Source organism: Vipera berus, assembly GCF_964194415.1.
Source record: "Vipera berus genome assembly, chromosome: 2".
NCBI classification, from domain to species: domain Eukaryota; kingdom Metazoa; phylum Chordata; class Lepidosauria; order Squamata; family Viperidae; genus Vipera; species Vipera berus.
Genome location: NC_138203.1, coordinates 119,515,703 through 119,538,394, shown reverse-complemented (window position 1 = coordinate 119,538,394; position 22,692 = coordinate 119,515,703). Strand labels below are relative to the sequence as shown.

The 22,692-nt window shown below is 39.4% G+C and overlaps 1 protein-coding gene across 2 annotated transcripts in view; it reads left to right on the top strand.

Annotated features, from left to right (window-relative positions):
* Positions 1–22,692, top strand: part of PDE4A (phosphodiesterase 4A) — a gene marked incomplete at its 5' end in the record, with an annotated part of 90,890 nt that overhangs the window by 12,702 nt on the left and 55,496 nt on the right. Inside the window, 5 exons of one of the 2 annotated variants that reach the window (XM_081318195.1) lie at positions 13,456–13,526; positions 15,066–15,251; positions 18,747–18,783; positions 19,548–19,621; positions 21,236–21,285. In XM_081318195.1, the coding sequence (XP_081174321.1) occupies positions 13,492–13,526; positions 15,066–15,251; positions 18,747–18,783; positions 19,548–19,621; positions 21,236–21,285 (382 nt within the window). Of the gene's footprint in view, positions 1–13,455; positions 13,527–15,065; positions 15,252–18,746; positions 18,784–19,547; positions 19,622–21,235; positions 21,286–22,692 lie in introns of those variants that run through there. The other variant, XM_081318194.1, reaches the window with a different exon arrangement.

Sequence of the window (22,692 nt, the reverse complement as noted above, 5' to 3'; positions counted from 1 at the left end):
TCTCATTCAGACGCTTATTGGGTAGCCAGGACCATTTTTTCAGACTGTCTTGCTTCTACATCCTGTCTGAAGCAACTCTGAATTTAGTTCTAGCTGAGTTTCTAACTTGGCGATGGTGTACAGAACTTCAACCTAAAACAATTTATGGATGAAGAAGCTGTAATTGTAAATGGGCAGCAAACTAAAGAAAAATACAATAGCTTTATTATCTCTCCTTACAGTAAAAATCTCTGGATAGCATATTTTTAAAAAATGCTTCCCTTGGATTAATGTTCAAATATGTATTTGTGGCTGTTGGTTTAAGGAGCTTTGTGAAGTTTTAGAGCTGACGATGTCTCTACACCAGACTTCCTTTTGCTCCTCCACTTTGTGTTGAAGCTCCTCTGGGCCCGTCTCTCTGTGCAGCCCAGCTGCAAAAGTGACAATTGACATTTGATGCCTAACCTTACATGAACTCTATGAGCGAAGAACCTCACCATATCACAAAGCTGCCAAAGAAATCACCGCACCCATTTTGATTGGAAACAGAGAGGTTGCTGTGGATTTGTAATCAACATCTTGGCTATATTCATTTCCCATTTTCAGAGGATACCAACACAGAATCAGTGATCTTACATTTTTAAAAACGTTTTGTGCGTGTTAGTAAACCAGGGCAGAAATTACTTTCTTTTCTCCGAGTTCTGAAAATGAGAATAAATCACATCCAGTGCTTATAATCCAAGATGATTGTGACTAGCCAGTCAACTTCCAGTACAGATGTTCTTACTCACCCTAATTCTACATGTGGGGAATCTCCTGTCTATGTGCTCTTTCCCTGTTTAACAAGTTTTGTTTCGCTCACCGTCAATACCGCATGCTCAGTAAGTTCTGTGACTAATGTAGAAATCCAACATATCCCGGGGCTGCACATCTGGTAAGGAGCTTTAGAAAGCTACATGTGACATTTCATTGGAAATGTTTCCATAACTAGCATATATTTTCAGTCAGTCCCAGAGAATCTGAGGCCCCCAAGATAGAGCTGAATTTTAGCATAGCTCATCAGTGCCTAAGTTGCTTGAGGTTGAAGAGTTGTACTTCAGGAACATTTGAATGTCCATATGTTTCCTATGCCTGGCTTAAGAAATATTTAAAATTGGCTCTAACATCTGGTTCATCTAGCCCATTATTCAGGTTTTCTTGGACTGTGTGTCTCCAGATGCGATTACTTTACAAATCATGGGAGGTGTATTATTAGCATTGTGGCTAGCACACTTTCAGATCACCAGATATTTGCTGGACATTCAACCAATGGTGATTCAGTAATGGTAACAGTAACAGAGTTGGAAGGGACCTTGGAGGTCATCTAGTCCAATCCCCTGCTCTCATAGGAGACCTATACTATTTCTGATAAACGTCTGTCCAGTCTCTTAAAAGCCTCCAGTGAGTGGGCACCCACAACTTCGAAGGCAATTTGTTCCACTGGTTAATTTTTCTCCTCAGTTCTAGGTTTCTTCTGTCCTTGGTTAGTTTCTATCCATTGTTTCTTGTCTTGCTTCTGGTGCTTTGGTTGGGCCCCTCTTCCTTGTGGCAGCCCTTTAAGTATTGAAAGGCTGCTCTCACACCACCCTAGTCCTTCTTTTCACTAGACTAGGTATACCTAGTTTCTGCAATCGTTCTTTGTATGTTTTAGCTTTATATGTGTTGTATTCTCTTTCTTTCTTTCTTTCTTTCTTTCTTTCTTTCTTTCTTTCTTTCTTTCTTTTTCTTTCTTTCTTTCTTTCCTTCCTTCCTTCCTTCCTTCCTTCCTTCCTTCCTTCCTTCCTTCCTTCCTTCCTTCCTTCCTTCCTTCCTTCCTTCCTTCCTTCCTTTCCCATCTCCCTCAAAGAGGGATTCCTTGCTGTTGCTTTGTTGGATTCTGTTATAAAGATACACTGGATTTTTTAATATTCCAAGTCCTATTGAGCTGTGGTCTATCCATGTAGCTAAGCGGTGAGGGAGGGGGACTCACATTAACATACAAACAGTATTGACCTGTAACCATTGGTTTAGCCATGGTTCAAAGTTACAACAGCAATGAAAAAAGTGCCTTATGACTGGTCCTCACATTTATGACCATCACAGCATCTCCATGGTCATGTGATCAAAATTGAGGGGCTTGGCAGCTAGCCATATTTTTGCAATCATTGCAAACATCATGTGATCATCATTTGTGGCCTTCCCAGCTGGCTTTCCACCAGCAAAGTCAATGGAGGAAGCAGGATTAATTTAACGACTGCAGTGAGTTGCTTAACAACTGTAGCAAAAAGGACATAAAAATTGGTGTGACTCACTTAACAACTACCTGTATGAAAACTATCTTATATGCTGCCCATAGAGCACATTGCTTGCCAGACGCTACTGTGAATCATAATTTTCAGGATCTCCCACTTTTGATTTTGCCAGTTTGATCTACTGAGAGTTCAGTAACATCAAAACTGAATGCATTAGGGGATTTTCTTTCCCAGTACTAAAATAGTTACTTGGGAGTAACTGTTTTCATCTGTTTATGGGATTCTAGATTTAGGTTACAGGTCTAAGCACCATTGCCTGAAAATGGTTTTAAACTGGGCATGTAGGTAAATATATGCAATACTGCTCTCTTTATCTCTTATCTACCATACTTGCTTCCATCCTGGAATAACAAGTCAGCAAGCAATGAATGAATACAACCTCACTTAACACTTTTGTAATGTAGTTTACAGTTCATGAGTTCTTGGATTACATTTTGTTAATCAGCAATGTTGGAAAAATAGAGAAGAGCAAAGTGCTGTAAATAAATTATTGAAGTGAAGCTAGTGGAATATTAAGGCAAAATCCAAACTGGTCCAGTTTCAGCTTTTGGGCAGTTTAAATTTTTTAATAAATAAAAATAAAAAATCACCCTGCTCGATATAGTAAAAGAATCCAAAGCCTCCAATGCTTTTAATATTGCCCACCTTAATTGTCCACCCTAAGATACTTTCCCTAAAGCTCCACCCTTCTTTTCACATCCCTAAAGGCTCTTTTCTGCCTGTCAACTTCTTTATTTTTTATGCCAATGTCTTGTGTCCTCTGCTGATTTCAGAAGCAGTTTATACCAGTAACTTGAACGTTACATTATTGAAATGTATGATCTGTCTCTTAGACACAAAGAGGGGAACTTGGGTGACGAAGCTCTCTAGCCAAGAGTCTCACACCAATTATCCAGTCTTGAAACTCTTAGTAAAATATGGCTGTAAGGTAGGATAGAAGTGGCCTTGCATCTCTCTTATCTAGCAGCCATTGTTGGCCAGAAATTGTGTTCATAAGTGTGTAGAATCCCAAATGCAATGGAAAGGTTCTCTCTACTCTGTTAGGCTACTAGATGTCAATCCTACCAAGGAAGGGAGGAAACCCCTGACTACACAGCCAGCCTTAGAAACCTTGCAAAATGCTGGAAATTGGATGAGTCACAGTGGTTCGCCAGCATCTACTTGGGAGCAAATTCACTGCTTATATTTTTAGTCATTCATTCATTCATTCAATCAATCAATCGATTCCCCCCCCCTCTTGCCACAAAGTGACTCTGGATAGCTTACAGCTTTAAAAGCAGTAAAACTATAACAATAAGAATTCAAAATTATAATTAAAGATGGAAAGGGAGGGAGCAAGATGCTCGGGGTGGGGTGTAGATGGGATCTGCTATTAATCCATCAACCAGCCTTCAGGTACTCCCTCTTGGAGCTCCAGGCCTTCTGGCAGAGCCAGGTCTTCAGGCTCTTATGGAAAGTTCAGGAGGGTGGGAGCCAATCTCACCTCAGGGGGCAAGATGTTCCAAAGTGCCAGGGCCATGGCAGTGAAGGCGGTTTTCCTGGACACCACCAGCAGGAATTCCTTGACTGGTGGGATCTACAAGCATGTCTCCTCTGCAGGCATGGGTGGGACAGGCCTGTCTTATAGAGGTGAGATAGTTATTCTGAAGCAAATGTCCATAAGACTGAAACCATGGTTCCTAATCCTGGGAAGGTTTACTCAGATGTAGTAATATTGAGTTCAGTGCGTTTTAGTCTTGGCTAAATATGTATCATTGTGCAACATACTATAGTTATGCATGTACATGTGTATTCAAAAGTAGCACCACCAGTGTTTAATGGGCCTTACCCTCTCCAAAATATTTGCACCTATTACTATTTGCTTCATCTTTGGAGCATTAAATAATGTGGGGAGAAGTCATTTGAAGGAACACTCACATCTCTATCAGTGTGCTTCGGAGATCCTGCCTCTGGAATTCTGTGGAATTCTGGTCCAGTTGAAAGAATAAATATTTATTATAGCAGATCTTTTAGGAGACACTAAGGCCTACCTATTTTCTCCATGCCTTCTCTTAGGAATGTGAAAAACGCCCCAGGCCTGAGGGCTGGGCAGAGCCAGATATTTTGGGCAAACTACAGAGGTTTAAAGCATCTATTTTACCTCTGACACACACACACCCCCAAAAAATCCATTCTAGACTCTGTCTCAAGGCCAACAGAATTTGCATCCTGCTAGTTTAAAGTGAAATATTTCTAAGAGTTTGTATATTCACTGTTGCATTTGGCTAATATTGCCTATCTTTTTCTTGGCTGGATGATGCTTATAATTAATACAGTTGATGTTTGTAAGTTATTTTGTATTTGACTGATATTTGTTATTTGTGCATTTATGGCATTCTGTAGTAAAATCGTTTATTTTGTGTATTGATGTGGTTGGAGGTTTCACTGAGGGGATGTCACTCCAAAAATAACCTAACAAATATTTTCAACAAATAGTTTGAGGATAGATTCTATACCTATGAATGACATTATATAATTATGGGAACTGTTCTAACAGAAATGTCCTATTAGAATGAGACACACATATTCTGTATATTTTTCTGCTCCAGGGCAATGGAGGGGCAGTCAAGAGAATTAAAAGACAGAAGAAAGAACTAATTTTTTCTCCTAAGTGAGTGACAGAGTTGAAGGTGTGGAAAACTGAGTCTCTGGGAGAAAAAATATTCCATACCCCAAATTGTGGGCAGGACTGACTTTTGTCGTGTAAATTCTCATTCTGATTACTCCTCTGCCCTGACAGTGATAAGGCCACCATTACTTTCCTTGCCCCTCCCTTGGTATCCTTAATCTTATCTGTTCCCCTGGGGTAGGAGGAGAATGTCGTCAGCAGCTCTCTCAACATCTGTGCATAGTGATCCTTCAGAAGGACTTGCAGCTAAATTGACTACAAAAACAGCTGTGCGTGCACGCCACACACACACACACAGAGAGAGAGAGAGAGAGAGAGAGAGAGAGAGAAAGACAGACAGACAGACAGACACCAGATAAAGTGCCATGATATATGCAGAGGTACAGCCAAGATGAATTGGATGTATAAAAAATGTTTAAGATGCTCTAAGCAGCTTGAGAAGGAAATTAAGCTGGTATTTGGTCTGATGTAAGATTTACTGGGGGGGGGAATGAAATCCAGGATTTTCATTCAGCAAGTGAGACGGGGCTGATGCTTTGAAGGTGAAATCTAGAGCTTTGTTCAAGGGACTCAAAGTACACTGGGCCGCTTTACCAAATTTTGAAATTCAATAAAAGAAGGCTTGATGCAATCTAAAAATGAATTGTATAACTTATTTGGTCCAAGGGTAATTTGTCCATTTTCCAAGTAAGTTGTTGCAAAAGGCTTGCAAAAATGATGAACCCTGGCAGTGTCCTTTCTAATTTGGTTTTAAATCTCTCTTTCTCCGTCTCTCGCTAAAAAAAATCATATTGCGATAAACTAATAATAAAAGAGTAGGTGTTTAAACTTGCTGCTGCTTCAAGGTATCACTTTTTCTAGCTTCGCTTTATGTGGCAGTTGTGGGTATTCTCTCTAGCTGTTGACCAGAAGACACCAACAGTTCTGCCTTTTGAGCTTCCTCTGCTATAACAGCGTGAGAGGCTTCCTAAGGCCCCCTGGGCTGTGGACAGCTGGTCTACTCCCAAACGCTAAAGGGCTCAGCTGGAAAAACCCATGTGCTGATCCAGCCTGGTTTGATAATGTGGTGAGGCATAGAGGGGAGGGACATGTTTGCAGCTGTACTGATTTAGATTCACAATGATGCTGATTGTGCTAGAATGGTGCATATAATAAGGTATACCAGAGAAGGAAGCTAACACAACTATTTACACTGAATTGTTATAACCAGGACTGTATGGTTCTTACACTAATAGCCGTGCACGCACAACATGTAGAAATGTTTGCAGCACATGGTTTATTTTTCTCACAGCTTTCTGCTTTGCCATTTTGCATTGAAGCATAAAACTATCATCTATTCTCAGTGCCCGGAAGAGACTATGGTACCAGGCAGAGAGGTTTAAAAGGCACTGGAGAATTAGAGTGGGAGTGGGCAGAGAGATAAGCCAAACCTATATGAGAGAGACTAGCCTCCCTTGAACCAAAATGATGTCCCATAACTTTAAAAAGGTGGAAGAGCAAATTTTAAGCTGACTCCTGACAACATCCAGTTTGGAATGGTATAAGTGTTTTGAAAATATTGTAAGGATAGGACCAATGTGGAAAGCGGACTATGAATGGTCATGGCAGTCAGGAGATAAAAGGAGACAAAATGGCCCCCCAAAAGATTCACACCAACATTGAAAAATAACATAGATATTTTATAAATATTTCCGTGCTGCTGTTACACATGTCTCAGGCAAGATGGGGAATTAAGAATATTTGCTGTAAAGAGAATGTAGATATAGTAAATATGGTAGTTATAGTAGAAACCAGGTAGAACAGAATCAACAGATTCTATTGATATTCTGTTGCTATTTGGGGTATTTGCTGATTATAAATTTTACAAAAAGAACAAAGGGCATCCTGGAAGAGGTGAGAATCTGTCAAGGAAAGTAAAAAGCCTAACGTGCCAGAGAATATTGGAAGACCATCATCTCTCTGGGTAGCAATATCTGGCCATAAATATATATTGGACCTAGGGACATGCTACCACCACCTGATCAAAATGCCAAGGGTCATCCTGCAATGGTGAAATATATCAGGGCAGTATACCAAGAAGGGATTGTCATAAAAATAATTGTTGTTTAGTCACTCTATACCTTCTAACTCTTAATGCCTTGAAAAAGATTATTTTGCCAGGGTGGTCAACAACTGCATTGAGTTCTTACCAAAATGGAGAACTTCGGATACCCTTAGGTAGACTGGCTACGTTCATGTTTAGACTACAACAAAGATACTTGATTTCTGAATGACATATATGAAATTATGCCTTAGAACTGACTAGGAAGGAGGAACTGTAGATTTAATCATAAATAGTAACAGTGACCTGGTGCAAGATGCAATTGTAGTAGAACTGACTGGAAAATAACAGTATTTAGTTATTATATTTAGCATACATGCAAATGAGAAAAGTCAAAAAATGTTTTTGTATTCCTTTCTGGTTATTTAAAAATACAATAATTGTAGCTCGATTGGAATGTTAGAGTCAGCCAAGTTCAGAAAGAGGCCAGCATTGCTTTCTAGTAGTATCCAGGAAGCTGTAAAAGTTAAGAAGACTTCCTTTAGGAAATGGAAAGTCTGTCTTAATACAAAGAATTCAAGTAGGACAGCCTGTATTGACTTTGACATGGAGGGGGAAAAAATCACAAGAGAAAACTAAACATTTTGAAGGACTTGACAGTATAGTATTAAAACTCTGGGTTCTGTTGACATTCATCCTAGATTATCTATCTGTCTGTCTGTCTAACTATCTAGCATCTATCTATCTTTGATGGATGTCATCAAAACCCAGAGTTTTAATCCTGTGGTGGGTGGGTGTTTGTGTGTGTGTGTGTGTGTGTGTGTGTGTGTGTGTGTGTGTGTATTAATCTTCAGATCATGCCCAGTGCCAGAAGACTAAAAAGTAGCAGATGTGAATGCTTATTTTTAAAAAGAGGACCAGAAGACACCTGGGAAATTATTGACTAGTCAGCTCAATGTCTAGAAAATAGCTAGAAACAATAATTGAAGGAAAAAATAATTATATGCATGGAAGAACAAACCTTGTCAAAGGAAAATCAGCATGGATTTGTAAAAGTATCCTGCTTCAAAAGTCTTTGGCAGAGTTCCTTGTCCAAGGCTTTTGAGTAAACTTATCCGTGATAGCTATGGAAAATTAAGGGTCATTAAAAGTGATTGAAAATAAAATTGGCCACTTTGTAATGCCCTTTTACAGATCTTCAATATGTGCTCATCTGGAATATTTTGTATAGTTCTGATCACTACCTTTAGAAAAAGATAGTAGAATTGGCAGCAAAGGGAAATGAAAATGATCAAGAATCTTAAATACTTTCCCCATGAAAAAAGACTAGAGGGCTTGGGACTCCTGAGTTTGGGCAAAAAGGCATCTGAGAGGGCACATAACTGAGAAGTATAAAATCGTGACTGGCATGCAAAATGGATTGAGAGAAGTTTCTCTCTTTCTCTCTCTCTCTAAACAATAGAACCTCAAGTCATCCAGTGAAGCTGATTGGAGGGAGACTTACAGTAGAACAGATCAAGTAAAGCACATCTTCACCTACCACATAATTCATCAGTGGAATTAATTACCACAAGATGGGGTAATGGTTACTATCTTGAATGGTTTTCAAAGGGAATTGAGTTTGTTTGTTTGTTTATAAAATTTATATGCTGCCCATCTTACCTCAAAGTAACTCTGAGTGGCTTAAATATTATGGAGGACATGTCTGTCAAGGGCTATTGATCTTTTAAAATATGTGTGTGTGTGTGTGTGTGTGTGTGTGTGTGTGTGTGTGTGTGTATAAACATAATCACCATTGATATTTGAGGACCCAGATTGTTGGGGGCAGCAATAAGCTGACTTTGTAATAATGCCGCTTGGGGTGTGTGTGAAAGCCCTAATAAGCAGGCATATACATAGAATGAAGGCTACTGCTAAGCTTGTAAGCCACCCTGAGTCTTCGGAGAAGGGCGGGATATAAATGGAATTTAAAAAAAAATAGCATGTTGTCCAGGTTTATATTTACAAACAATCAATAACAATTGGTTTCTATAATTCCATACTCCACATAGTAGCTTTCCTTGATTTTCTCTTACAATAATATTCTATCAACCTTAAATTAATACATTTCTTAATATTTTAGTAGATAACAATTGAATGGAAACATTTTTCTAGTATTTCTACAAATAACAACCACATCAATATGAAGCTTCTTTTCTAATTAGTCATCTTAATTACCTTGTCATAGATCCTATTATTAAAGTTCTTATTTAAATTTATTTTTACCTGTTAAGATTTTCTTAGAGTTAATTACACTTAAATATTTAAGTCATTTTCCTCATACAAGCCATCTCAACAGTTTTACATTTCTCATATCTTAAAACAAAAACAAAAAAGAGAAGAAGAAAAAGAAGGAAATAATATATTACTTGAAAAATATGTCTCTCTTAAGCTAAAATACATTTATATTCAAAAAAATTCTATTCTTTTCAAGCATATTCAAACTAATATTTAATCTTTTAAGTATTCCATCTAATAAATCCACAACTAATCTTTTAGAAGTATTCAAAACATTCTTATTAATTGAAATTTTGTCAAAATCCATTACACTTAAGTATCTAAAACATTTCCCTCATATAAATCATCCCAACATTTTTATATTTGTCATATCATAAACAAAAATACTATGTTATTTGAGGAGCCTATCCCTCTTAAACTAAAATTCATTTATATCCAAAATTTTCTTTCTTTCTCTCTTAGTTTTTCTTATCACTTTTTGCCTCTCAAGTTCTTGTAGTTCTCCTGACAGCTCTGTAATCCACTTTGTCAAATCCTTTTTCTTGTCCTTAGACTTATTTTGTAATCTTGAAGTATAAGTTGTCTTTTCCATGTCCAATATTTCCCACACATTTTTCTCCGCCTGGGTTAAATCATAGTTTTTTCCATTGTTGAATTCCATCTTTAAATCTCTTTCCTCTGGTTTATGTTCAGTTATCTGCTTTATTTGATCGCTCTCTCTTTTTTTTCTGAGAATTTTTTTGTTATGAAGTTAAATTGAAGATGTGTTCATTTAAATTTTCAAAGTTATTTTTAATTTCCTAGTGGTTTGAAGTCATTGTCATTTGTATTAGTTGTAACATAGCATACATTCCTCCTCTGTCCCCCATAAAAATTTAATTTGCTGCTTCTGTCTGTGGAAGGATGGAGCAAAAATCCCCCTCCTCTCACTTTCAGAGGATTTTTGCTTCTTAGTTTTTTTTCCCCAGGAAATCAATCAAGTAAAAGAGAGAGAATCGGTATTCTTACCCAGTTCCAAGCATGTTATTTACAATCAAGCTTAACTTAGTGCTTTTTGGCTTCGGCTGCTTGTAGCTTGGGCTAGACTCTAGAGTGACGCTAGTCTTTCTTCTGTTGGTTTCTGGAGGGCTTTCCCTGAACGACCAGATCGCCTGCCTTCTCTCCACGGTTGGCGGGTCTTCCTTCTTTGCTGCCTCTTCGGGGTGACCTTTGGCTCATTTAGGATCCCCAAACAGAGGAGAATTGGCCATAAGACGTGGAGCCCCGCAATCCCTCGGCTACTTGCACTGCTGCGCAAAACCGCAAGGGCTATTGATCTTGAGGATTAAGCATTACCTCCAGGTTGGAGTCAACATGTCTCTGAATACTAATTGTATAAGAAGAAAGATGGCAGATGAGTCCATCTCTTGCTTATAAGCACCCCACAAGCTTTGAGTTGACCACTGTGAGAAACAAAATGTTATCCTTTCAGTGGATTATATGCCACGGTGGTTTCCCACTGATTGAATACCTGGTACAGGGAGCTCTAGAGCAGGGTGTCAAACTCACTGTGTCATGTGACATATCATGATGTATTGTGACTTTTTTTGCATTACCGGAGCTGGGGTGGGCACGGCCTCCGTATGGTGCAACTGGCCCGTGGGGCAGCAGTTTGGCACCCCTTCTCTAGAGGGTGGGAGGAGAAAATTGAAAATTTTCTTGGCATAGCCAGAAATCCCAGAAGACAACCATTGTTCCTTGGGAACCAACCAGAGCTTGGTATAAGATGGGTGGCTATATAAATATTTTAAATAAATAAGATGCCTGAGTACACATGTGTCAAAAGATAGATCCGAGCATTCTTTGTAATACTGGCTACCATTCTTCGATTGGCAATATATTCCTGACCTGGCATTTTGTCATCACTAAGGAAGCTTAATTCCATAAGTAGGATCGAAACATTCAGCTTGTTGAAAAATTTTCCAGTGTAAAAAGGAAAAAAACATATTGGAGTGGAACAGAACAGAAAGGTGAATAAACAGCTGGAAAATATGAGGGGCTGGATGTCCTGTTCAAATATTTCTTTATAATGGGGGAGTAGTGCTTCCTAGAAGGAAGTAACCCCTTTGAAATATTGACATTCTTTAAATTAAATTTAAAAAATAAAATTAACCCTTCTGTGGCTTAATTGATTAAGAAGGGATTTTTTGGAAGTTTGAGATTAATAAGGTATCTTTCTAAAGGAAGGTTTGTAAATTAATTGCATTGGAACAAAAGGCAAAATTTGGTGGACATCTCCAACTTAATGCTGTCCATATGGACTTTTTCATCAATTCACACCCACCAAAGCCATGGTGTCAGGGGTTATGTGAATTGTAGTACAACATGTATGACAAGTTGACAAAGGCAAACATTTTTTTAAAAATGTAAAAATATTAACAGTGTAATATAATCAGAAAAATAATTTAAAATAGGTAACAGGCCAGGGAAAATAAATTGAAGCAAATTATATTATAAATAGAACAGCCCCACACAAATTGATCAAATCTTCTTCCTTGTCCTAATGCAAAGTTTAGCAAACAACTTATTAACAGTCCATTGATGCAGATCAGATTTGTCTTGCCAGTATTCATAATAATTCTTTTGGCCAGCCCTCTTGCTCCTCCCCATAACTTCACAGTTTTTTTATTGGCAAAGGAATGTAATAGGGTTATTCAGGTAGTCCTTGAATTACAACAGTTCACTTAATGACCAAATTTATAATGGCACTGGAAAAAGTGACCTACGACCAGTTTTCATATTTTGCAGATCCCCATGGTCCCGTGATTTATATTTGAATGCTTGACAACTGACTCTATGACAGTTGCAGTATACTAGAGTCATGTGATCACTTTGTGTGAGCTTCTGACAAGGAAAGTCAATAGGGGGTATTCAGGTAGTCCTTGAATTACAACAGTTCACTTAATGACCGAATTTATAATGGCACTGGAAAAAGTGACCTACGACCAGTTTTCATATTTTGCAGATCCCCATGGTCCCTTGATTTATATTTGGATGCTTGACAACCGACTCTATGACAGTTGCAGTATACTAGGGTCATGTGATCACTTTTTGTGAGCTTCTGACAAGGAAAGTCAATAGTAACCATGTTACTAATTTAACACCTACAGTAATTTGCTTAACAAATGTTGCAAGAAAAGTTGTAAGCTGGGGCAAAACTCACTTAACAAATTTCTCACTTAGCAACAAAAATGTTGGGGTCAATTGTGGTCGTAAGTTGAGGACTACCTGCACAAGCCTCATAGAATTAAATAGGACTGCATTTGTTAGATAAGAATTTCCAATGTTTCATTAATTTTATATATTACTGTAAGTGGCCTTTTTCTTATAGCTAAACATGTTCCTTTTGTGTATATACCTTGACTTGATAGCATCTTCCTTCCTTCCCAGCGGTGGTGCTATTGCCGTAATTCCAAACAGCCGGAGCAGCAACATACAGATTGTATAGCGGGCAAACTCTCAAGAGGATGATGTGTTGTTATTATCCAGAATTTTTCCCTGCATTTGGAGTTGAGCTGTTATGGAGTTACACCAGACAAAAGTGCTTTACAGAGCAGGTGTTTATAACAGGGGAAGGATCTTTGAATGTTTGCCAATGGATTGAATGAAGCAATCTTTTGTCGTTGTTGTCACTAGGGTTTTAATTTTTATTTTTTCTTGTTGATTTCATTTCTAGACAATTAGGTTTTTATATTGAAACAGGCAGCTATGGCCAAACAAGCACAGGTTTTTATTTTTGCCCCATCTGTTTTAGGAATATCTCAAGGGTGAAATGTATGTTTGTTTATGTGTGGGAGAGAGAAACTGGTAACTCTTAAGTGAAAGGCCCAATTGCTGAAATCACAGTAAAGAGGAAGTCCAGCCTTGCATTCTTTGTAACCTCTTGTTAGATTGACGGGGGAGATCCTGTCACTTTCACCCAGCCACAACTAAGCCTCAGTTGTCAAGTGATGAGTCAGCCTGTTGCTGTAGCTATATTTCTCAACTCGATTGCACCAACATCTCCCAGCACAACATAGGGTGTGACAAGGGAGAATAGCAGCTTGATTCCTGCAAATATCTGGATTAGACACCTTGTGACCCAGACTTCTTACTTTACAGCAACCAGGAGGATGGCTCATGTTCATGTGCCAAGCGGTATTGATTACAACCGGGTCATGTCTGTGCCCAGCCTCCATTTATCCATCCGAAGGTTAGTTGGGCAATGTGTTCTGTCTACCACAGCTAGCGCTGAGTGTTGTGTCTGAGGCATGGGTGCTGCTCATGACTGCATGTTTCCAGTCAGAAAGTCATGCCAGAGAAAACTTTTTAGTTGCCTGAGTCAGTGGTGAGAAGTAGGCTGCAAGAATTGGGGGCCATGGAAATCTGAAGTTTATGACTCTGAGTTGATGAGAAACTAGCATTTGCTGGTATTTGAGTTATTGTACATTGTAATGAAGGGCATCAGTGGTGTGTGGTTGAGGATACTCAAGGTTGGAGAATAGCACTGAATCTTGCAGAAGAGTACCATGAGTGCTTGTCTTTCACCATATTTCTGAAGAAATTTTAACTCACTGAAGGGTGGGAATTCTGTTAATATCTTTGCATAGTTTGCTAATGCAAACATCTTATGCCATTGTTTTGTGGAGACTTATTTAGGAGGAAGCACACAAAAGACAGAATGGGACTTACTTCCTATGCATATTTTGCTGTTGGTTTCTTACAGTCCACGAATGCAATTGCAACAATTAACGATTATATAGCAATGTGTGTATATGTTATGCAGGAGACCAGCAGGGGGAGTTAAAGGTAAAAAAAAATGAGGAAGGAAAAGAGCGATTCTCTAAGCTAAGGCGTCATTTATGCCGGTTACTAAACACTTCCAGTTTTACATAAAGGAAAGCTTACATGCTCTGTTGTGAAGCCTAGTATCTATGTAAAAATAAATAAACCAATATGTCTCGTACAAATTGACTAGTTTTATTTACACATGCTCCATTCACAACTTCGGTGGAACTCTTTGCTTGAACTTTAGCTAGTTTTGTGGATTGGTGGAAAGATATACTGTGTGGGCGATGAACAGAGGGGCAGTGAGAATCAGATTCTTTCAACATTTAATTCTGAAATTCCAGTTCACGTTATTTCCAAAGTACTGTTCCAATGTGGGAACGGTAGTTTTTCTTTAAAAAAAGAGGAAAGTGAGTGTCTAGGTTCTGAAAACTAAATTGAGGTTATGGTTTAACCTTTATATGCCTGCATTAGATGTGCAAAGAGTGGGGAACAATATACCTTTTTTAATCCAACTGATGTAGGTTTATCTTACAGATGATTCTAGATGATAATCTGTATTAAACTGTTTATGTTTATGAGCTGTTTTTTTTTAAAAAAAGGACTTGACCCAAGTATTGTACAAGATTTCCTGTGTAACTATTTAAGACATACTGTGATTTCTGTGCTTAGCATGTTGTGATTTATAGTTTATTAAACATGCTTATATCTTAATATAATCTTTGAATCCTGCTAATTATGGTTTAATCAATAAACCATATTTAAGTAATCCATGAGTTAGCCCAGTATGCAAAACAGGTGTGTAAGTAAGAATGGATGCTGAACAGAGCTGCTGAACACTCTTTGAGTTGATTATTCTTCCTGCATTAATATACTGGAGGTTCTGTATTTTTAATACAGTATTTTAATATTAGGTGAGCAACGTTCTTGAATTCCTTGACATGTTTCTTTTTTCCTCTGGCAGCTTCGAAGTAGAAAATGGCCCATCTCCAGGTCGCAGCCCCCTGGATTCCCAGGCCAGCCCTGGATTGGTGCTTCACCCCAGCTTTCCGCAGAGCCAAAGGCGTGAGTCCTTCCTGTATCGTTCGGACAGTGACTACGACATGTCGCCAAAGACCATGTCACGCAACTCCTCCATTGCCAGTGAAACGTAAGTCCCTCTTCTTTATTCAGTGGGATTTTATGGAGATCGTAGAACAATCAGATAAAGCCTGAGTTCTCTTAAATGCCCAGGGAGCTAGACCTTGGGCTGGAAAGCACACGGGTCCCATGGGTGACAGGTGGTTGAAAGCCAGTCATCTTATCACATCCCCTTTCTCAGTGACAGGCTCCCTGAACCAAAGGAAGACCAGGAATCAGCCTGTTGACCATAGTACTGGATTAGCCACAGACTGGGAGGCTTATAGGTCTCTTGTGACTCTCTTCCCTATATTAGCTGGCAGTCCTGAGTGGGTGCAGAAATGTGGCCTCTTAAGACATAGAGCTGCTTATTTGAGCCTCACTGTGCCTGAACAACTGAATTATGGAGGCCCCTAGTGAATGGTCCGGTGGCTCAGGGCTGGGTTGAAGATGATTCAGTGTTGGGACAGGCAGTTATTGGTAGTCGCAGAGGAGCTACGTTTTCTCTCCTGAGCAGAGATAACTGTCAAACCATGACAATAACATTCTTTGCAAGAAGGTCTGTTTTCAACATTGCAGCCTAATTTTGCAATCACAAAGTTCACCAAATTCTGCAACTTAAAGTAAAAAAGCTATTGCTTGCATCTCAATTGAGAAGAGGAGCAAAGCTCACTTTTTGCATGTTTTCTTAGCCCTTTCTGTCAGGGATCATCTAGAACCCCTGGTGATGCTGGAATTTGGAAGCAAAATAAAAAAAATGGTGGCCTGCCTTCCTTCCTTCCTTCCTTCCTTCCTTCCTTCCTTCCTTCCTTCCTTCCTTCCTTCCTTCCTTCCTTCCTTCCTTCCTTCCTTTTTATTTATTTTGCTCACTGCTCATTGTATCTGTTTTACAAAGATACTATGAAAAATAGCTGTGTTATATCACCACTCGATTTAACAATATTGTTTTACATAATGTCCACACACACTAGCCAAACGCCAAAAAAGAGAGAGGCCCAGATATTTTATTAACCTCGTGTAACTTTACATTGCTGCTATATCCCTTGCAACATTTAAGTCCATGAAAGTATGGAAAAAGTATTGGGATGCTTCCATAATAAAGTTACCATACATTCTCCAGATCATTGTTTCTCAGTCTCAGCAACTTTAAGATGTGTGGACTTCAGTTCCCAGAATTTCTCCATCCAGCATGCTAGCTGAGGAAGTTCCAAGAATTATACATTGTACAATTGTATAATGTATATGTTTATACATCTTAATGTTGCTGTGGTTCAGAAACAGTCATCTAGATGCAGTGGGTAGGAAGCGACCTATGTCTAGAATGCAAATTCTGGTTTGGGTAGGATAGAGCCATTCCATACCTTCTGAGATATTGCTTTTGGAACAGCAGGGGGTAGGGCAAAATGTTGGAAAAATAGGGGTGACTCCATCCCCTTCTCTGTTAGATATTAAATGAAAGAGTTGGGAAGACACTCTCAAAGTTAAAGGAGGAGGACCGGAACTTTTCTATCCCTGCCAAGTGTAATGGGTCTTTAGCTGGGGTGGGGTGGGGGGAACCAGAAACAGTAAATGAATAGAAAAGAAGGGATAAAATAGGGAGGGGAAATAAAACATCTAAAAGCCTGGAGACTAAAACATATGAAGAATGGCTGCAGGATTGGGGTTTGGCTAACCTAGAGAAAAGAAAGCCTGGGGGGACGTGATAGCAGTGTTCCAGTGTTTGAGGGGCTGCCACCAAGAGGAGGGGGTCAAATTATTCTCCAAAGCACCAAAAGGCAGGACAAGAAACAATGGATGGAAACTAATCAAGAAAAGAAGCAACCTGGCATTAAGCAGAAACTTCCTAACAGTGAGGACAATTAACCAGTGGAAGAGCTAGCCTTCAAAGGTTGTGAACGCTTCATCACTGGGGTTTTTTAAGAATAGACTGGACAGCCACCTATCTGAAATGTATAGGGTCTCCTGCTTGAGCAGGGAGCTGGACTTGCTGTTGTTAGTTGCGAAGTCGTGTCCGACCCATCGCGACCCTATGGACAATGTTCCTCCAGGCTTTCCTGTCCTCTACCATCTTCTGGAGTCCATTTAAGCTCACGCCTACTGCTTCAGTGACTCCATCCAGCCACCTCATTCTCTGTCGTCCCCTTCTTCTCTTGCCCTCAATCTTTCCCAGCATTAGGCTCTTCTCCAGTGAGTCCTTCCTCCTCATTAGGTGGCCAAGGTATTTGAGTTTTAGCTTCAGGATCTGGCCTTCTAAAGAGCAGTCAGGGTTGATCTCCTCTAGGACTGACCGGTTTGATCGCCTTGCAGTCCAAGGGACTCACAGGAGTCTTCTCCAGCACCAGAGTTCAAAGGCCTCAATTCTTTTGCGCTCAGCCTTTCTTATGGTCCAACTTTCACTGCCATACATTGCAACTGGGAAGACCATAGCCTTGACTATACGCACTTTTGTTGACAGGGTGATGTCTCTGGAGCTGGACTAGAAGACCTCTAAGGTCCCTTCCAGCTTTATTCTGAAGGATGGATTGACTGAATTGACCATATGCAAGGAGCTGGATATAATGCAAAATTACCTTTGTACTCTCATGGACTGTCTGGAATGGAGGTTCAGGAAACAAAGACCCAAAGTTGCCTTGGGTGGCAAAAAACCTGTTCTGATATTATAGAGATAAGCAAACTGCAACTCGTGAGTCTCCCTTTTGTAAGCCTCAGAGCCTCCGTGGCCCAACCTTGCATATTATGTGGTCACAACTACTTTACTGCTCTCAGCACCAGTTCCCCCCTCCCCCCATTTTAGCATCGGCTTTGATCTCCACAGGAACATCTTCAACAGCAAAGTCTTGTCTCCTGCCAAAGGCTTTGGAGAGAGAAAATAAAAAAGGACAATTGGTGGGTGGATAAATCTGGTTAGCTCTGAAGCAAGTTTTTACAAGGTGCTTCCCTGTGGAACAGACTATTTCAAAATCCTTGATGTGATTCCTCCAGACTTCACTATCAAACAATCTTTTCCACCGTATTGTGCAAAATATAGAGAGTTTAAAGGAACACAGCAACCACAGTTTAAATGATGCACTTCAGGAAAATATGTTAAGTTAGTAGTGGTACTCAGTATGTAGGCTGGGATTGCCTTAAGGGCCATTTTGACTGACTTTTCTTAAAAGTAAATGGTTTCAAGGCTCAAAAGTGGACTTGTCTGCTTAAGAAAAATGACCTGCTGTATAGTATTTCCTCTGAGCATTATTCAAGTCTTCTGCCAGGAAAGGTGTGTAGCTCAGATTATGGGAGGTTGTGGGTTTAGTTATTATTTCTTTATTTCTTCCCATCTCTATCCTATTTTTTCCCTATAGAAGTTGATGGCAGTGTCCTTATACTTTCCCCTCCCCTCTTCCCATTTTGTCTTCAAAACAATCCTGTGATAAAATAATTGTCTAGTTAAGTGAGGACTTGGGCTTCCTCTGCCCTCATTTAACTTTAGGTTCTGTTCCCTCCCTCCAAAGTAATACACATCTGTCATTTTTCTCCTTTACAGGCATGCTGAAGACTTAATAGTGACACCGTTTGCCCAGGTATGGCTCAGGTCCCTGAGACAAATCTCCTGGTCACAACTGGGAGGATTCTACTAAAAATCCCACAAAATACTTCTAAGTTGTCTAGAGTTTTTCTTCAGAAGTTTAGCAACCAAGTAGAGAGAAATCAATGGCCAAGAATATGTTCTTTTTTCATATGCCGGCCCTCCCTCCTTGTCTTCAAAAGAATCTTCCTTCCTTCCTAGAAGGATGAGACCTTATTCAAACTTTGAATCAGCCTTAATTTGTAGTATATGCAAACTCTTGTACACTGTGGTGGGTTTTGATTTTTCTTAATTTCAGAATTGTTCATAAAGCTTACTAGGTTACAGTAGATCTTTCATTTCATATTGGACTGTGACTGAATAAGCCACTTTTATTAGCGGCTAACCACATTCCTTAAAACAAACTTCTCAGCGGCGGTATATCTGTAGATAAAAAGAGTTGCAGACCATCACATTGATAGTAGCATCCTTCATATTTCTATCAGGCACCAATCAGCATGGCCAAGTTTTCTTTTCATTGCCTCTGTTGATGAAAAGTGTACTGAGCCTCAGATCATTTAGAGAAATCTAGAGCTTTTCTCTGCTGGAAGAATGGAAAAGGAAGCTAATACTTTTTGTGTTATATTAGACCCACTTAGGTCTTGGCCCAAGTCTCCATCTTCCCTTTACAGCCCCTAATTCTTTAAGTGGTGGGAGTGTCCTTCACTTTGATACTTTTAAAGTATTATCTAACACTCTTGTTCCATATACTTTCTACAGGTCCTGGCAAGCTTGAGGAGCGTACGTAATAATTTTTCCATCCTGGCAAATGTTCCTACACCAACATCCAATAAGTAAGTGTCCACCAACGCTGGGGAGCTAAACTATTGGTGACTTCTTGATCTTTTATGAAGTCACGTTATAGATATCAGGCCTTCAAGTCTATTGGATAAGCAGCTTTTAGAGGACCTAGATACTCATGTGCAAAATTTCAGATTCTTCCACAGTTCCCAGAATCTGCTGCATTTGATTTGAGCAAATAATACTCATTTTCGTAGTCCACATAGCTAATAAAGAGCTACTGGAATGGGAGATTGTATGCATCTTTCATTACAGTAGCTAAATAAACTCCTCGGGTACAATGGTTGTGTTCCCCTGAATATCAGTTCCTGGAGGGCAAAAAGCCAGTGAGAGTTGGCTGTTGCTTGTCAGGTTTTCTCTAAGCACCTCCAACCTAGGACTGGAAAAAGAGGGTTGGACCATCTAGATCCCTGGATAATGCCGACAAGGCTTTTGTTTTAATATTCCTATGTGACCTTATTGGAAAGGGACAGAAGTTGCTTCCCTCCGTATCCAGTATAGTACTAAAGTGACTTCTTGCCATTGCTGGATATTTTTACTTTGATGCTTTAATAGATAAGTATTCAAAAATGTGTTTCACATGTATTCTTTTAAACACAGGCAACACATGGACTCCAGAAAGCTTTGGAGTCTTTGTTATCCCCAGACAGAATGGATGGTGTTTAAGGATGGCTGGAGTTGCACTCCAGCAACATCTGCTAGTAGACCAGAAGCTTCTGGCTGTTTAGTTATTCATGAAAAATAACAGTTTATTATACCATTTTTTCTGAAATCTGAAATCAGCATAATTGTAACCTTTTGCTAGCTAGACAACAGATGTCAACCTATTTATGAAATAGGAAAGAAAATCCTGTAATATTGAGTTTGATTGCATTCATTCGTTCCTTTCTTTTCAATTTACTCTCATTTGTCAAACTCCTGTCACTGACTAATCAATGCCAGAGACAGAATTCAGAACTTAGAACACACTACAAGAATGGAACACAGCTTCATTGGAACGTTCACAATACTATGATATTAGAAGGGGCCAGTCCAAGGAGAAACTCCAAGTCTCTAGATATTGTTGGCCTGTAACTCCCATCGGCCTCAGCCAGTATGACAATTATTAGGGTTTTATGAGTCAGAATTCAACAATATCTGATGGGCTCCATTTCTTCTTGACCCTACATAGAGCCTAAATTCTGTGTCAAATGCGTAGCTTGAAACTTCCTACATGTAAAAGTTGAATGCAATTGCTGTTCCTCAGAGGTAAGAGAACCAAGGGAAGAAGCTTAATTTCTCAAGGGTTCCTAGAGAAGAGGTTGCCCCAGTTCCATGTTTAAAGACCCCTATATTTCCACCTTATAGCAATAATTTCTAGAATATAAACTTGGTGCTGGGATATATAATGTATAATATACCGTCCAGAGTAGCCCTGTGGTCAGATGGGTGCCAAATAAATTTAACAAATAAAAATAAATAATAAATAATCAAGAAAGCAGTCGTTACCTGCAAGCATGTTAAAGAGGCATCTTGTTGAACAGAGTGAGCAGAAGATGCTTTAACTCCTTTTATGTTTTGTGTAGCAAGGAAGATGCTCACCTTTTTCCTATTTTTTGCTCCCTTAGGAGATCTCCCTTGGGCAGTCAGCCAGCTGTTTGCAAAGCCACACTCTCAGGTAATGCTATTTTGTTTTCTATGACCAAGAAAATTCTGATTCAGACAAGAGAGCACACACAATCAATCTTGCAGACTGGCATTGGATTTCAACATGAAAAACCTTAACAAGTACAAAATGTACCTATTGAAATGTATTGAGAATGTCCCAGGAACTTCCACCCTCTGAAAGATTATTGCTTTGGATGGGTCTACATCATCTTCCTCTGGGGAAAAGCAAACACGATTGAATGCATTGGGTACTAATGTGGATCTTACTTCGAGGCAAGTTAAGACAGCTCACTCTGACATCAGGTTTGGAGGAAATAAGAACCTGAGGGCTCTAAGCAAGGGTTCTGCAAAAGTGGTGGTAAAGGACACAGGTTCTTCACAGGCACACCAATCTTGTGTTCAGTTCATTGCTGCTTGTGTAGGAGGGTCTATGGACAGGCTGTGTCAATATTAATTAGGGAACTCTTCAGAATTCTCTCTCAAGCATGGGAACCTCTTGGCAAGGCCAAGCACACACTCTTACAAACAACGTGCTTATAGAATAAACTATGCATCAGTATTCATCCCTCTGGTTTTATAACTTTGGATAGCATGCATTTTTAAATGTGACATTCACTTTTCCTCTGGAGATGTGTCAAAACGGGAAAACTCAACCCAATTTATCTTTCTTTGAGGAAGATTGAAACACTTTGATAGCTCTTCAAGTTCTTGCCTCCACAGGAATCTGTCCTTAGGACTTCTGTGTTGTTTAAATCAAAGGGTTTAAATGAAAGGGAACCTTTCCAGTAAAGTAGTTATGACATTTGAGGAGTAACCCATATCCCAAAATTGACCAAAGCCATATGACACAGCTCCTACAACTGTAGAATCCTATCATCAGTGCCACCTTTGAAGATCTGCCCTGGGAAAGACTTAGTTCAAACGTGGAGAGAACACTTTGCCCTCTAGATGTGGTATGACTACAATTCCCATCTTTGCTGATCATAGTCCATGCTGATTGGGAAGATGGGAGGTAAAATTAAACATCAATAAAGCTACAGCTTGCTCAGCCCCAGTCTGATGAGTGATAATGTGAATGGTGAAATGAAAAAGAGTCAACTTCAGAAAACCTGTAGCACCACCTGCTTGGTATTAATGCCAGGAGATAAAATTGACTACAAATTACTGCTGTGTAGGATGCAGAAAATGCAGGTTTAGAGGGACAGCTAGCTTGGTCCCTCACAAGAAACATGATGTAAATGCAGCAAGTATACAGTATATAATATATGCTGTGTTAAGAAACCTTCAGTTAATTCTTCAATTGCTGGAATTGTGGCAAGATATGTGTGTCTGCTTATATCTATGTGCAAGCATATGAATTGTTAATAGATGCAAATAAGTTGTGATCTGAGCTCTGACCATGTTTCATGCCTGTATG